Genomic DNA, 13,565 nt, shown 5'->3' with positions numbered 1-13,565 from the left:
GATTCATCATATCCTACCGCGGGATAATATCAATTGAACGCGACTTTGACTTTCTTACTTTTGCTATAGGGAGTTTTATGGTTTCGCATCAAAGGATTCGGGTTAACCCTTTCGCTAAGTATCCGATTTAGGTCGGATTTTGCCTTTGATATGGTACACTCTAGTGGAGTCAATTATAAAACAAGATCGTAGTACAAGGGTTGAGAATGTAAACCCATGCCTTGTTTTCTACGAACCGTGATAGAGAATCTTTCACTTGTCACCGGTGCAAGTGGGTTTATCGCGAGCCACGTCGTTCAGCAGCTGCTCGAAAGAAGCGAGCAAGTCCACGCTACGGTTCGTAGTACGAAAAATGAAAGGAAGATTAAACATCTCCTTGACATGCAGGAACGATGGCCAGGGATGCTGACATTGTTCGGAGCGGATTTGCTTATCGCTGACTCTTTTGAAAGCTGTAATGAAGGGCTGTTCGGTAGTATACCATATTGCCTCTCCATTCCTCGTCGAAAACAAAATCCGCGATGGTTAGAAAGAAGTTATTAAGCCGGCTCTCAAAGGGACGCAGAATGTGCTGGATGCTGTTCAGAAATGCGAGACTGTGAGACTTATGATTTTGACCTTATCCGTGGTAGCCATCTTTAGCGATAATGCCGATGTGCTAGGAATAAAAAACAACATACTCTCCTCGGAGTATTTCAATAGTAGTAGCTCGGTGACCTATAACGCCTACCTATACTCTACTGGAATACCTTATCCTATATAACATAACACCACATCTCTCAATTCCAATTCAACGGTCTATACATCAAAGAAATCTCTAGCTGACTAATATATCATTCATTGAAGATGGGATCAGACATCAAAGACCCACTGGAACTACCATGTGGGTTAGTTCTGCCCAATCGTTTAGTGAAAGTAAGCCCAAGTGTAACACATCTATGTTCTCGACGTTAGCTGGCAACCCTCTTCCTAGGCTGCTATGGCTGAAGGGATGGCAGAAAGTGGGCGATTGCCAGGGACGCCCATTTTTCGTAAACACGAAAAATGGGCGAAGAGGGGATGGGGTGCTCTTCTCATAGGTAGGAGGATATTGAATGACTCTGTGAGGTATCTTAAAGCATCGGATCTAAGGAAATATATAAATTAATGTTCGTCACTTAGGAGGCTTCGGCGATCTGGCTACACGTGAGTATCAAGGAGGTGAGTAGGACTCGCTGAATGCTTAGAGAACTTACGCAAGTATATACTAACAAAATAGTACTCCTGTAATTACTTAGATATGTCATCCGGGCCGTTAGTCCCCGAGAGGTGTAAGTGACCGTGGAATTTTGGATAAACCTATCGCACCGAGTGAGATTGCCCTCTATATCGGTAATAGGTTAGTTACGACTATTGTACGGAATATCGTTTTCGGGTTACTATAAGCTATGTCTCTTTTCGATATCAATCGCGTTATCGCCTAGTTCGTTAGCTGTGCCCGAACGATAGCCCGGTATAGCTTTTCTAGTATCGAGATACATATAGCACACGGTTATCTTTTATGTGAGTCTCCGTCCTTCTAAAGCGAAATATATTAGCTCGCGCTACTTACTCGAACTTATAAGAGAGCGTAATTTCTCTCCGAGAAAGTAAGCTACATAATTCTTCCCACGAGATAGAATTATATTTAGTCTAATAAATAGCTCTTAACTTAAGAGTAATACTCGTGAAGATTAATATAACGGTGACGCTAAACGGCGAGCCCGCATTATTCTCGAAATTATCCACTAGATTCAAAAGGCCGTGCCTAAGACCTTCTACGTTAAGATCAAATTAAACTCTGCCGACCACAGCAGAGTAGCTTTCGAAGACACGCTAACTCAAATTAGTCTCTTTTCTAAGGCTGGTATAGATTTTCTTGAAATATCTAGCGGAACTTATGAAGACCTAACGGTATAGTTCCTAATATTCCTATCTCTATCTCTATACATAAAGGACAACGTCTAATGACCCGGTGACTATTTATATCACTCCTTTATATATATACCGATAAAGACTTATAACATTAACTTACGTACTTATGCTGACCCTGAAATATCAGATAATAGGCCGTGGGTTGCGAGACGAAACTACTAATTCCCAGAGCCTAGCTACAGAATCTCGAGAAGCGTTCTTTTTAGACTTTAGGACACAAATAAGGAAGCGATTCCCAAACTTAATTCTTATAGTCACCGGAGGATTTCGAACCCGAAAGGGAATTGAGACTGCATTGAAGCGTGGGGTTTGCGATCTTGTCGTTATCGGTCGGCCGGCAGTTCTGAACCCAAATTTCCCACAGCTCATGATGGATGATGCATATTCCGATAAAAAAGCCCAGGTGGTCTTTTTCAAAGTTCAAATTCCCTTATTGGTGACTCTTCTCAAAATCAGAATGTGGGAGGAGGCGCAGAAACAGTAAGTACCTGTGAACATGTCCCGCCCTCCACACGATTCTGACTTATCTAGCAATGATTCCGGGCTCAAATCTATCGCATAGCTGATGGAAATGCCCCACAATCGCCATAATCTTTGGCCCTGGCTTACAAATTGATAAATTATGGCAGTCAATGCGGATATCATGACTTGATCCTCTTAGTCTAAGTATGTATCGGATTGTTCGTGGAGAAATTGAAGTGTTTATTTTACGTCTTAGTTGTCCTGATACAACAGATGATTGATCTGCTCTGCTAGACAGTAAGGCTTAGGATTATTTGTGTGAATAAATCAACTGGGTAAGGTCGATAAGTGTTATCGCGTGATATAATTATCGCTCACATTCCCTCCTCGGTTAGACTTTGTTTCTCTATTTCCTCGTCTTTGTTGCCTTGGTTTGAATTCACCAAATTGTTCATATTTCCTTCTGCTTCGTAACATTGGTCTTATAATCGGGATTGCCATCAGTTTTGAATAGGAAGATACCTGATAGAGTCGCACTTTTTCTTTGTCCCTATGCTTCCTATAGGTTAGATATCGTCTGATATTTTACCGTCTAGCATTGAGGACAACCTTACAATCATTCGAAACATTTCTGTCGGAATATATATCAGAACAAACCAGCGGTGACTTACCGCTACGCTACCCGGTTTGGAAGCGCCTTGGGTGGGCGGTAGGCACGGATACGGTCCAAGCGCAAGACTGGCTCGCAAAAGGCATTCGTGACTTTTCTTCACGAATCCGGAGCGAACCTCACTGGGCGATTACGCTATCCGAAATCCCAAGCATTTCCGACCGCGGCAGTAGGTGGAGAACTAAGCCGCTAACCCAGAAAAGGTGATAATAATAGGTCTCTGCTTTTCTGAATCCGACGGGCAAATTAAAGCTCCGGACCGAATAGAGTTTCGTGCATTACACGCCTTTGTTTAAACTCACAGCTCTCCTCGCTTCATTTACCCAGTAGTTTTTCACTACTCTTACAGAGACCAGGATGCTTTCCATCAATATTCCAAAGCATACTACGCCCGATCAGTATGAATTAGGCGAAGTTCCCTCCCTTACTGTGGAACACCCGACCGACATCTTAATCAAAGTCCATGCCGCGAGTATCAACCCGATCGACGTCAAGAAAGCGGCAGGAGCAACCAAAGCTGTTCTTAAGGACAGGTAAGAGTAATTCTCCCCGGGTATTTTCCTTCAATCTAAATATTCCGGACAGCTTTCCTTACAAAATCGGCTATGATTGCACCGGCACAGTCCTGAAGACTGGATCCCAGGTAAAGCGTTTCAAAGCTGGCGATGAAGTTTTTGTTCGATTGCCAGAATGTCATCGGGGATCTTGGAGTGAGCTGGCGAGATCAACGGAAGACTTTGTTGCATTGAAACCGAACACTATCTCAATGGAAGAGGCCGCCTCTATTCCTTTGGCGTGTATGACGGCACTGCAGGCGCTTCGGGGTTACGAAGGGAATCTTGAAGGAAAAACTGTCTTCATACCTGCTGGTCGTAAGTTATTTCGGACCTCACTTTTGTGAACCAGATGCTGACCTTTGCACAGTGGGTGGAACTGGTATATTCGCATGCCAGCTAGCGAAGAATATTTTCAGAGCTGGCAAAGTAATCACCACGGTCTCTACCAGCAAGGTGCCCCAGGTCAACAAGCTCTTGGGTGAAGGGATTGTTGATGAGAGTGAGTCGGCTCTATTGCGGTAGCATGTTGCACAAAAGCTAACGTTTCTCGATCAGTCATCGACTACAAAAAGGCAGATCCCAAGAATGTAATTCCTCCGCGATCTGTTGATTTCATTTTTGACACCACAGGGAGTGCGATGGAGTATCTATCATTGGTGCGCCCAAAGGGAGCCATCGTTACGGTTTCCATACTCACCTCTGGGGATGTGCTCCAAAACTCTAGCGTTATGCGACGATCGCCAGACAAGCAAGACAAGGCAATCGTGCCATTCCCTATCCGTATTGCCCTAAATGTGATGGATCGGATCCGAAGGGCGCGTGCATCTCGCTACGGGGTCAAGTATTCGTCTATCTTCTTGGAACCCAACGCGGCCGATTTAAATTCCATCAGAGAATGGGTGGAAACAGGAATGGTGAAAACGATTGTGGGAACAAAAGCCCACTTCAAGAACATTGAAGCGGTCAGAAATGCATGTCAAGTGGTATATGATGGGAAAGGAGGTATTGGAAAATCCGTGATTGTGTTCGTCTGAGATATTTTTGGACTCTTTGAGGCATGGAACCTCCCTTACCTAATCTTCCTTGTGTTATACTCCCCTATTGAATGCTTCTGTTCTTTTTCTTGCCTCCTTCAGTTATGCAGTTGTATGTTGTGAGCTCGACCGGCCGAGGGTTTACTGGGTTTCCCTTCGTGATTGAATGGTGAACGGGCTATCATGGATAAGAATGATAAATATCTTCGCTTTTGTGTGTGCGTTTGGCAGGAGGAGCTTGGCTTTCTAGTCTCCCCTGGGTCTGGATGATACGAACCTATCTCCGCAGCGCTAGTATCGTTCCGGCCATCATCTGTTCGTTTCCCCCACCTGTACATGACCATGTTGAATATATATGCGGGCATATTAACCTTCAAGTTTGATATTACACACTGACGGAAATTTCTAGACACACATCCTTTTTGCAATGAAGATGACATAAATACTGAGGCACATGAGATATATTAGTGGAAAGTGCAATTGTAGAATATGTAGAACGGTGTTCTGGTTTGAAATGAGAGAATAGTATATACTGTACCGGAGGAATAACGGCTTATGCCGCTTAGTGGTAAAATTGGAGATAGCTTTTCAATATAAGATAACCGTAAGGGAAAGTACCTATGGTCTTCATCCTTCGTAAATGCCGATTTACGAAGAGTCATAGAAGAAGCTCTTGATCACACGATCCTCATTGAGATACCGCCCCCGGTGGCAACTACCGAGAACCTTAACATTCTGACACTATTATCCGCAAGATATGTAATACCACGTATTGCCTTTGCTATCCTGTTTCTATTTCTCGCATTATAACTAAAATCTTCTCAAAGCAATCAAGTATGATCTAGACCTGAACTAATCGGCTTCTGTAAATTCAGAAAATCATCGTGCCAGCCATGCAAGTCCATTCAAGGACAATCAAATGTCTGGTCCCGGTGGCTATTCGCCAATTCTAAGCCACTGGGCCGGAGAGTTAGTATATGAAACAGCATTATATTCCATTCACCCCATTTTCGTCTTACTGAACAGAAGTTAACTACAGGTTACAACACAGAATTGGGAAAAAGTCATTCCAATAAGCAGAACGTAGATTTAGCCTGAAAATAAAAACAAGACTGACATCAAGGATATGCCATGATCGTTTGGGGACTTCTTCCAGCCATCTTGATAGCCGCCTCACCTCCACAAAAAGACTACTGAGTATTCCACGGGAAATTCAGCTCCGTAGTAACTCACAACATGTCTTCCGAAGAACCATTGCATTCTTTGGCTATTTCACGATGACCTGATTTCGTCGTGGTATAGAAAACTGAACGTTCGATCGCACTGCATTGGTTGAACGCATCCCTGGTTCACTTTTTGGTCTCCAAGGACATTTCAATCTCATTCGCCACTTTTTCATAAACCTTTTGCCGCAACCTTTTCTCCTCTTCTGTCTTCGCTAAGTGGTCCCAATAGTGGGTAACATTTTCAATGGTCTCACAGTCAACTCGCTTTCCCACGGACTGTAGTCTAGCTGCTGCTGCTTCACCTTCAGCCAACAAGGGATCTAAACCCGCAAGTTTCAGGGTGATCCGGTTAGGTAAAGCCAGTTTCATCACATCCACAGGGGCCAGTCCCGGAGAGATGTACATTTGATGTTTGTCTAGCATTGGTTGCATATTCCAGAAGTAAGCTCGGTCAAAGATGTCACCGATGAGCTTGGAAGACGATGCAGGCTTTTTCTTCAGCGCAACAAACGCTGGGTTCGAGGCAGCACGCTCATCTCTGGATTTGGTCAGATCCATTGGTGGATAAAATGCAGTGATACCCTGAACTGTGCCCAATACCGCAGGATCAACTCGTGGGTCTGTGTCCTGCAATGCTTTCCATAGCATAAATAGCGAAGCAAACGCCATCTGACCACCGACACTGAAGCCAGTGATGTATGTGCGGTGTTTGTCCAGCCCGATTGCTGCAGAATTTCTCCAGACGTAGAGTATGGCATCAAGGCAATCTGCCACAGGAGTAGGATATGGATGCTCAGGGGCGAGGCGATAGTTGACTGCTACGACAAAAGCGCCGCGTGCTGTGAGTGTAGCGATGAAACGTTCATCATGGCGAGCATTTCCGACACACCAGCCTCCCCCATGAAAGACGAAGACAATGGGGTGCTGCCCTTCTTTCGCAGATTCTTGGTTGTGACCAGGGGGGTGGTAAAAAAGGATATCAAAGTTACCGGGTGAAGTTGACAGAGTCGATGGGATGAAAGCTCGGGAGCTTGGAGTGAGTAATGAAGCAGGACTTCTTTTCCGATCCAGCCAAGCAAGAAGCCGTGTTAGACACCTCAAGATACGCAAGTTGATGTGGAATGTGAGCCAATCCAACGCCATTGCTTTATGATGATTTGCTTTCGGAATTGCATTCAAACCTAGCTGGCATGAATTGTTGGGTTGGAAAGGGAGAATGAAAGTATTTTTGCCCAGCCTGATGGCGTATGGTTTGTGGATCTTTCGTTTCGACATGTGCCCATTCAATTCAATTTTATATTGAATAACGCAGGACGGAAAACAGGGTGTTCAACCGAGGCAAACACTCGATAGGAGTTGAGTAAAATAGGGCCGATCAAAAAGTGGAGATTGTTAATCTCCGGCATTGGGGGCGCCCACTCCCTAGTAACGGATAGTTTGTTACTCCGAAAATCGAATAACAGGGAGACACTACCGAAAACACAATAACTTAGCAGCTGATTATTTGTCCAATAAGATTAACCCACATAACCTCGGTATCGACTGTTACGCAGGGACGATGACACGAAGAGTTTGTCCCGACACCTCTTGTCAACATTGGCGTCAAAATTTTGAGACTGCTACAGGCTCGAACTGCCTTTTCTAAATATAAGGCCAAGAGCTAATAAAAGAACCTGTCTGGTGCTTTAATCGTTCGTAATAACTAAAAGAGCAGAAAATAGTTGAGCACGTGGGCAGCAACCAAACAGACCGAAATGATGGATTAGCACGACATAGTAGATGGAGGACATGATCATCTTAGGATAGCTCGGTTCATCTCAGGTTTACTAACGAAAATCAAACTCGCTTTGAAATGACTGCTCAGGCGTGCAAACACGTATCACCAGCTTTCCAAGCCCTCCCCGCCCAGAGTAAACTACATCACAAGCCTTTTGCACAGCTTCACTATCTCGGATATCAGCGATAGTTCCAATTACTCTTCTGAGTCTCCCATCTTCGATATACTGTTTGAGTTCATCCAAATCTTTTCCGGTTGATTCCAAAAATAGGTAGGAATACTCTGTCTTGTAACGATGTGCTCGGACTTTTCGAATCTGATCAAGCAGATTAAGACCCATTCGAAAAGCAAATGGGACAGTCGGCCGATGAGCCAAATCCATTAGTGGTGAATCTTGCAATTGATTACCAGAGGGCATAGTTGAGACTGATACGATACGACTGGATCCAGGTCGCATCAGACACAGGAGCTTCATGGCAAGGCCTGCTGTGTCGAAGAGAAAGTCCACTGTTCCATGCTCAATAACGTCTCTAGGGTCGAATTTTGTGTAGTCGATCACTTAATCAGGGTTAGGAATACTATGGTGAAAGGGAAGAATGGATGGAAAACTTAACTCTCATCAACAGTATTTGCCCCCAATAGTTCTTTTATTTTCGGGATTTTCGCCGTAGAGACCGTGGGTATGACTCTCCCAGCACGAAACACATGCTTTGCCAGTTGGCACGCAAATAAACCTGTGCCGCTCACTATGCCGACGTTAGCAAAGCAGGTATGAAAAAGGAATACTACCTGAGTACCCCGGCGACAATGCGGATGGATTGGCACTAGAGGAGGCTAACATCCAGCGGGTACAAAGACAGTTTTCCCGGAAAGATCACCACGATATAGGTGAAGAGCCTGATGAGCCGTCATTGCCGCCAGTGGAATCGAGGCTGCTTCCTCGAACGACAAGCAAGGCGGCTTAGAAGCAATGTGCGCCTCTGAGCATCTGACAAATTCACTGCATAATCCTAAGTTACGTTTCAGTAAATAAGGAAAAGTGTTTTTGGCCACTATTTATATTCACCTCGAGAAACTTCGGGCAACTTGACGTAGACTGCATCTCCAATATTGAACTTCTTCACATCTCTTCCGGTCTCGGTAATGATGCCGGAACAGTCATAGCCGATTTTATACGGAAAGCCGACCTGGTCAATACCGATGGGATCAATTACGAGTGTATATACTTACGGATCTTTCACTGCAAGTTTCAGAGCCCCAGCGGCTCTTTTGACGTCAATTGGATTAATGCCAGCGGCATACACTTTGATGATCACATCTTTTGAGTTGGCGAGACACGGCTTGGGTAATTCTGACACCCTGTATGCAGATGGCTTTGAGTAATGTGATATATTCAGAGACAACATTTCCTTTTTGGGCTGAAAACGTACGTGGAAAAGAAAGAAAGGGAAATAAAAAAGATGGCAAATATAAAGTGTGGCAACCAGCAACATTTGATAAGGCAGGCGGTGAATCCGGATACGATACCTCTGATTTAATTTCAATAGGTTGCCTGGGTAGATCACTGCCACGGAGCAATAATCAGCCCGGTGCGCAATTGAACTAGATGGTCTTGGGCCAATCCAATATCACTGTAAAACAACCCCGCTTCTTCTCGGTAATTTATTAATCTTAATGAATGACGTCATGACTTACTTGAGCTGGTTATATTGCGGCTGTAAGCGAACACACTCGCATCATCTTTCGACATATCCTTTGCAAAACCATTCGCAAAGAACGTCTTGAATCTGAGACACTCAAGAGAGCCGAGCAACTTTATCAATCATGCCTTACCTGAAACTTCGAGATGGAGCCGAGTTCTATTACAAGGACTGGGGCAACCCGGGAGGGGCCATCGTCACCTTCTCCCACGGGTGGCCCTTGAGCAGTGACAATTGGGAAAATCAAATGATGTTCCTTGCTGATCACGGATACCGTGTTATTGCGCACGACCGACGTGGTCATGGTCGATCTACTCAGACCTGGGACGGGAACAACATGGATACCTTTGTTGATGACCTCGAGGAGCTTTTTGCCCACCTGAGGGTCAAAGATGCAGTGATGGTTGGCCACTCGCACGGTGGAGGAGAGGTTACCCATTATCTTGGAAAGCATGGCACAAGCCGCTTCAAGAAGGCCGTTCTGGTCGGCGCTGTGCCCCCCCTGATGGTAAAGACTAGTGTTAACACCGAGGGGACTGATAAGTCCGTTTTCGATTCGTTTCGTGAGGCAATGCGAAAAGACCGGGCGCAGTTCTTCTTGGATGTCCCTAGCGGACCCTTCTTTGGATTTAACCGACCCGGTGCACAGAAGAGCGAAGGGCAAATTCGTAGCTGGTGGCAGCAGGGGATGAACACCAGCTTCAAGTCAGCGTACGACTCCATCAAGGATTTCTCGGAAACGGATTTCACGGAAGATTTGAAGAAGATTGATATTCCGGTGCTGGTTCTGCATGGGGATGATGACCAAGTTGTTCCTATCGAGGCATCTGGACTCAAGTCAGCAAAATTGCTGCCACAAGGGACATTAAAGGTTTACAAAGGAGGCTCTCACGCCATTCACAACATTAATGTTGACGAAGTTAACAAGGATCTTCTCGATTTTATCAGGTCCTAAATTGGCTTTCTAGTCTTGACATTGTGGCTAGCTCAAAATGGACTACTGTGAACTTAAACAGAACAGGAATACGGACAATGATTTCTTATTGTATTTAATTCGCTAAACATGAAATGCTAAACATGAGGTCCAGCAAAAAGATGCCGCCGGGTATAATAATCGGTCGATATTTCTGATACTGCAGTTTTTGTGGGCTTTAAGACGCCATAGATTAAGATCCAAAATCAATAAAAGTTAAAAGGTATATTGATGACCTAGTCCCTAGGACTGGATGATGTTTGGCCCTTTACACAAGTATTTTAAAATCGCGATTGTAATGCCGAATTCAACACCGACTTCCAACAAGTTAACTATAGTCACTATCGTCATAACAATAGTTGACGTAATATCTATGCTGAATTTCCGATCCAGCTATAAACAATCACTAGGCAACACTTCCGGACATAGGATAGAGAGGAATGCTCTCGCTTTGCGGCTAAAGACGTTGACCGAGGGTATCTGCTCCACACTAAGGATCAAATATAAAACCGTCAGTTATAAGGTGTCTCTACTGCAAAAGACTAGAGCAATATTTCTGTGTCTATTGCTACATAATGTTCTAAAAATCGGAAATATATTGTCACAAAGTTTATTAGTAGCGGGTTAATTATCAGCCGAGGGAATATAATCAATTACCAGAGGGATACCCATGCAATTCCAGCCTAATATAACATCAGGCACACAATCAAGCAGTTATAGGAATTTAATAGCATCGAATTCTCTAGATGCGTGAACATGTTTAGGGAGCCTCTCCGAATATGCGCCGTTTCCCTCTTTTTCCGCATTGCTAGTCTCAAGCTCATTAATCCTAGAACTTAAAGAGGTGCGAGTCATATTCAAGTGTTCAACATGTACAATACCTACAGGGTAGCCACGGGAATAACGCCGCTCAGGGCTAGCAACTACCCTCTGGGGTGATAGATCAAGTCCCTACTGCTAGCATTCTTGGAGAGCACTATCTGTGACTCATGATAGTGCGAACCCACTCGTCTCTTCCTAGGAAGTACCGAAGGTTATATAGTATTTCTAACTACATTCACCGTAATATCTAGGTAGTCCATGCGCTGGCTTAGTTACTAGGCTTCATCTTCAAACATTCATTGGTCATCATCTGTCGAAGGGTTTTCTCGGTCACTATAGCTCAGGGGCCACCGTGTACCTGGTATAATCCCTAGCCCGATTCGACGTACGAGGTCAACTGGTATCCAATCACGAAGAACTCGCTTTAGGATTTTCCCCAAGTGGCCTACGGAATTCTCCTCAATGAAAATGAGACGTTTCGGCGGATCCGATTGTATCAAACAGGACTGCTACTAGCATTGGTTCTAAGTTATGCTTTGTGTTTATTTGGCGATACTGCTTCCGCTATAATTCCAAAGGAAGGCTTCAATTGTCCTTGTCTCCGGAGGTAAGGAAAAGGAGAGTCAATGTACTATGGGCTTTTAAAGCCCTAACTTTGTCCTCGTACTCATTGATTGGAATGATGTAATGGCTCCTAATTTGGGTCTCATTCTAAAGAAGCACCGAATTCATAGCTCAACAATATCAATATTCAGTGGGACTACGATAGTTCGCGTCCATAGAAGACTTCCTTAGTCTGCCATATCGTTACGGGGAGAGTTGTTGCCTCTTACGGTAAACGTTGTGGGTCTTGCCACAGCGCCTGTGAAAAAAAGAGGGTCGCACTAGTGAGTCGTGACGCATGACGGAGCAACTAACTATCCGGCCCGAGCTTTATCGGTAGGTCCACATCGAACTCAAAATCCACTGCATAGTACATACAATGTAGACCTTGGCTTTCCTTGCGAAGGTTTCCCGCGGCTGATTGCTTCGGTAAGGAAGCTCGCCATCGTTACCTACTTTTATCCAGCGCTTGAATTCAGCTGTGCCATCTCCCACATATCACAAGTCCATCTACAGAAAGATCCTAGTTATCACCTCTTGAGAGCCAGTGAAGAGGCACAACAACTTTCATTGCTCACTGCCTATATCTGACCAGCGAGCCAATCCTGGCTTTGCGTGAGAATACTGCCATCGTCATGGCTTCTGCCGCTTCATCGAATACCTCTACTTCGTATGTGAAAATCAGGTTTACTTTAACCTAGACATCCTACTGACTCTCGATAACAGGAGTAGACGCCCTCAGGGCCCGACAGTTCAGGTCGAATTTGGAGGCCAGAAGGTCGATGTACCCAAAGGGGGATACTACGATCGTTATCGTATGAATCCGAACCTGGACGAGGTGGCCCGTGATCCGGCAGTTGGCCCAGACATCTCCTTTTTCCGACAAATCCCGAAGGAGCTAGTCGATTCGAGAGTTGGCCAGGTATACGCACCTAACTTCTACTACCGTACAAAGAGTGTACAGCTTGTTTTTCTCGCGCCCCTTGACAACTTGAAGTCGAAGCTCCCAGCACCTTTGGAGCCTATCACTGCATTGCCTGGATATGGATTGGTGGCGGTGACGTTTTACTCGTATCTCATCTGCGACAACGATCCTTATAACGAGGTCTCTATCGCCGTTATTATCCGCCAGCCGGGTAAAGGAAGTTACAGTACGACCCAATTGTTCAGCTCTATTTGGAATCGAACCTTTTATGGATACGTTTTAGCTCTGCCTGTCGATACCGAGATTGCTCGAGTACGTGGTGTCTACGGATACCAACTACCTAAATGGCTCGCCAATATCAACTTGGAGATGGACGAAAACAATATCAAAGCTGACATCACTACGACCGATGGAAAACTCGATCTGGCACTGGATGTGCCCCTTCCGGCGTTGAAAACAATCCCGTCGCAATCTTCAATTGTCAATAACAATGCAATCAACAAGATCGACGAGAAATGGTACCAGGTAACAGTTCAGACGAACCCACTCCTTGGGGCACAACGTGTCTTCCCTCGGGATGTCAACGTCTATCGGGGCAGAGGTCCGCTGAGCGAACTTCTTAATGAATTAGGCGCCTGGACCGTCTTGCGGATGGACGTACTAAAGGATGCACAGATGGTCTTGCACATGCCAACACCCTTAAAAGCTTTTGATAACAACAAGCTATAAAGACCATCATTTGATGATTTCTCGAGGCGGGTCACAGCGACGCGAACAGTACTGTCTAATTCGTCGCGGATGAGGTTATTGATAATGAGTTAAGGCTAGTGTAAATAGCAATTCTCCCTAGCTGCTGTATTTGA

The 13,565-nt window shown here is 44.9% G+C and overlaps 6 protein-coding genes across 6 annotated transcripts; 4 read left to right on the top strand and 2 right to left on the bottom strand.

Annotated features, from left to right (window-relative positions):
- Nucleotides 1–846: 846 nt before the first annotated feature.
- On the top strand, nucleotides 847–2,515 carry N7496_000283 (uncharacterized protein; the record flags this gene model as incomplete). The annotated part of the gene is made up of 7 exons (XM_056693214.1): nucleotides 847–915; nucleotides 974–1,102; nucleotides 1,162–1,200; nucleotides 1,299–1,394; nucleotides 1,771–1,932; nucleotides 2,081–2,433; nucleotides 2,485–2,515. The coding sequence occupies 7 exons, from the start codon at nucleotides 847–849 to the stop codon at nucleotides 2,513–2,515; spliced, it is 879 nt and encodes a 292-aa protein (XP_056559943.1).
- A 927-nt stretch (nucleotides 2,516–3,442) lies between these two features.
- On the top strand, nucleotides 3,443–4,676 carry N7496_000282 (NADP-dependent oxidoreductase; the record flags this gene model as incomplete). Its single annotated transcript, XM_056693213.1, has 4 exons — nucleotides 3,443–3,618; nucleotides 3,671–3,957; nucleotides 4,010–4,141; nucleotides 4,198–4,676. The coding sequence occupies 4 exons, from the start codon at nucleotides 3,443–3,445 to the stop codon at nucleotides 4,674–4,676; spliced, it is 1,074 nt and encodes a 357-aa protein (XP_056559942.1).
- Nucleotides 4,677–6,025: 1,349 nt separating this feature from the next.
- Nucleotides 6,026–7,045, bottom strand: N7496_000281 (alpha/beta hydrolase; the record flags this gene model as incomplete). The annotated part of the gene is made up of 1 exon (XM_056693212.1): nucleotides 6,026–7,045. The coding sequence occupies one exon, from the start codon at nucleotides 7,043–7,045 to the stop codon at nucleotides 6,026–6,028; it is 1,020 nt and encodes a 339-aa protein (XP_056559941.1).
- Nucleotides 7,046–7,728: 683 nt separating this feature from the next.
- Nucleotides 7,729–9,085, bottom strand: N7496_000280 (NADP-dependent oxidoreductase; the record flags this gene model as incomplete). Its single annotated transcript, XM_056693211.1, is given in 5 exon segments — nucleotides 7,729–8,237; nucleotides 8,294–8,503; nucleotides 8,519–8,731; nucleotides 8,746–8,866; nucleotides 8,921–9,085. The coding sequence occupies 5 exon segments, from the start codon at nucleotides 9,083–9,085 to the stop codon at nucleotides 7,729–7,731; spliced, it is 1,218 nt and encodes a 405-aa protein (XP_056559940.1).
- Nucleotides 9,086–9,503: 418 nt separating this feature from the next.
- On the top strand, nucleotides 9,504–10,334 carry N7496_000279 (alpha/beta fold hydrolase; the record flags this gene model as incomplete). The annotated part of the gene is made up of 1 exon (XM_056693210.1): nucleotides 9,504–10,334. The coding sequence occupies one exon, from the start codon at nucleotides 9,504–9,506 to the stop codon at nucleotides 10,332–10,334; it is 831 nt and encodes a 276-aa protein (XP_056559939.1).
- Nucleotides 10,335–12,412: 2,078 nt separating this feature from the next.
- On the top strand, nucleotides 12,413–13,431 carry N7496_000278 (Acetoacetate decarboxylase; the record flags this gene model as incomplete). The annotated part of the gene is made up of 2 exons (XM_056693209.1): nucleotides 12,413–12,447; nucleotides 12,504–13,431. The coding sequence occupies 2 exons, from the start codon at nucleotides 12,413–12,415 to the stop codon at nucleotides 13,429–13,431; spliced, it is 963 nt and encodes a 320-aa protein (XP_056559938.1).
- Nucleotides 13,432–13,565: the final 134 nt, after the last annotated feature.

Source organism: Penicillium cataractarum, assembly GCF_028827025.1.
Source record: "Penicillium cataractarum strain IBT 29864 chromosome Unknown utg000001l, whole genome shotgun sequence".
In the NCBI taxonomy this organism is placed as follows: domain Eukaryota; kingdom Fungi; phylum Ascomycota; class Eurotiomycetes; order Eurotiales; family Aspergillaceae; genus Penicillium; species Penicillium cataractarum.
The sequence above is the reverse complement of the archived record's forward strand: the minus strand, read 5'-3'. Positions and strand labels throughout refer to the sequence as shown.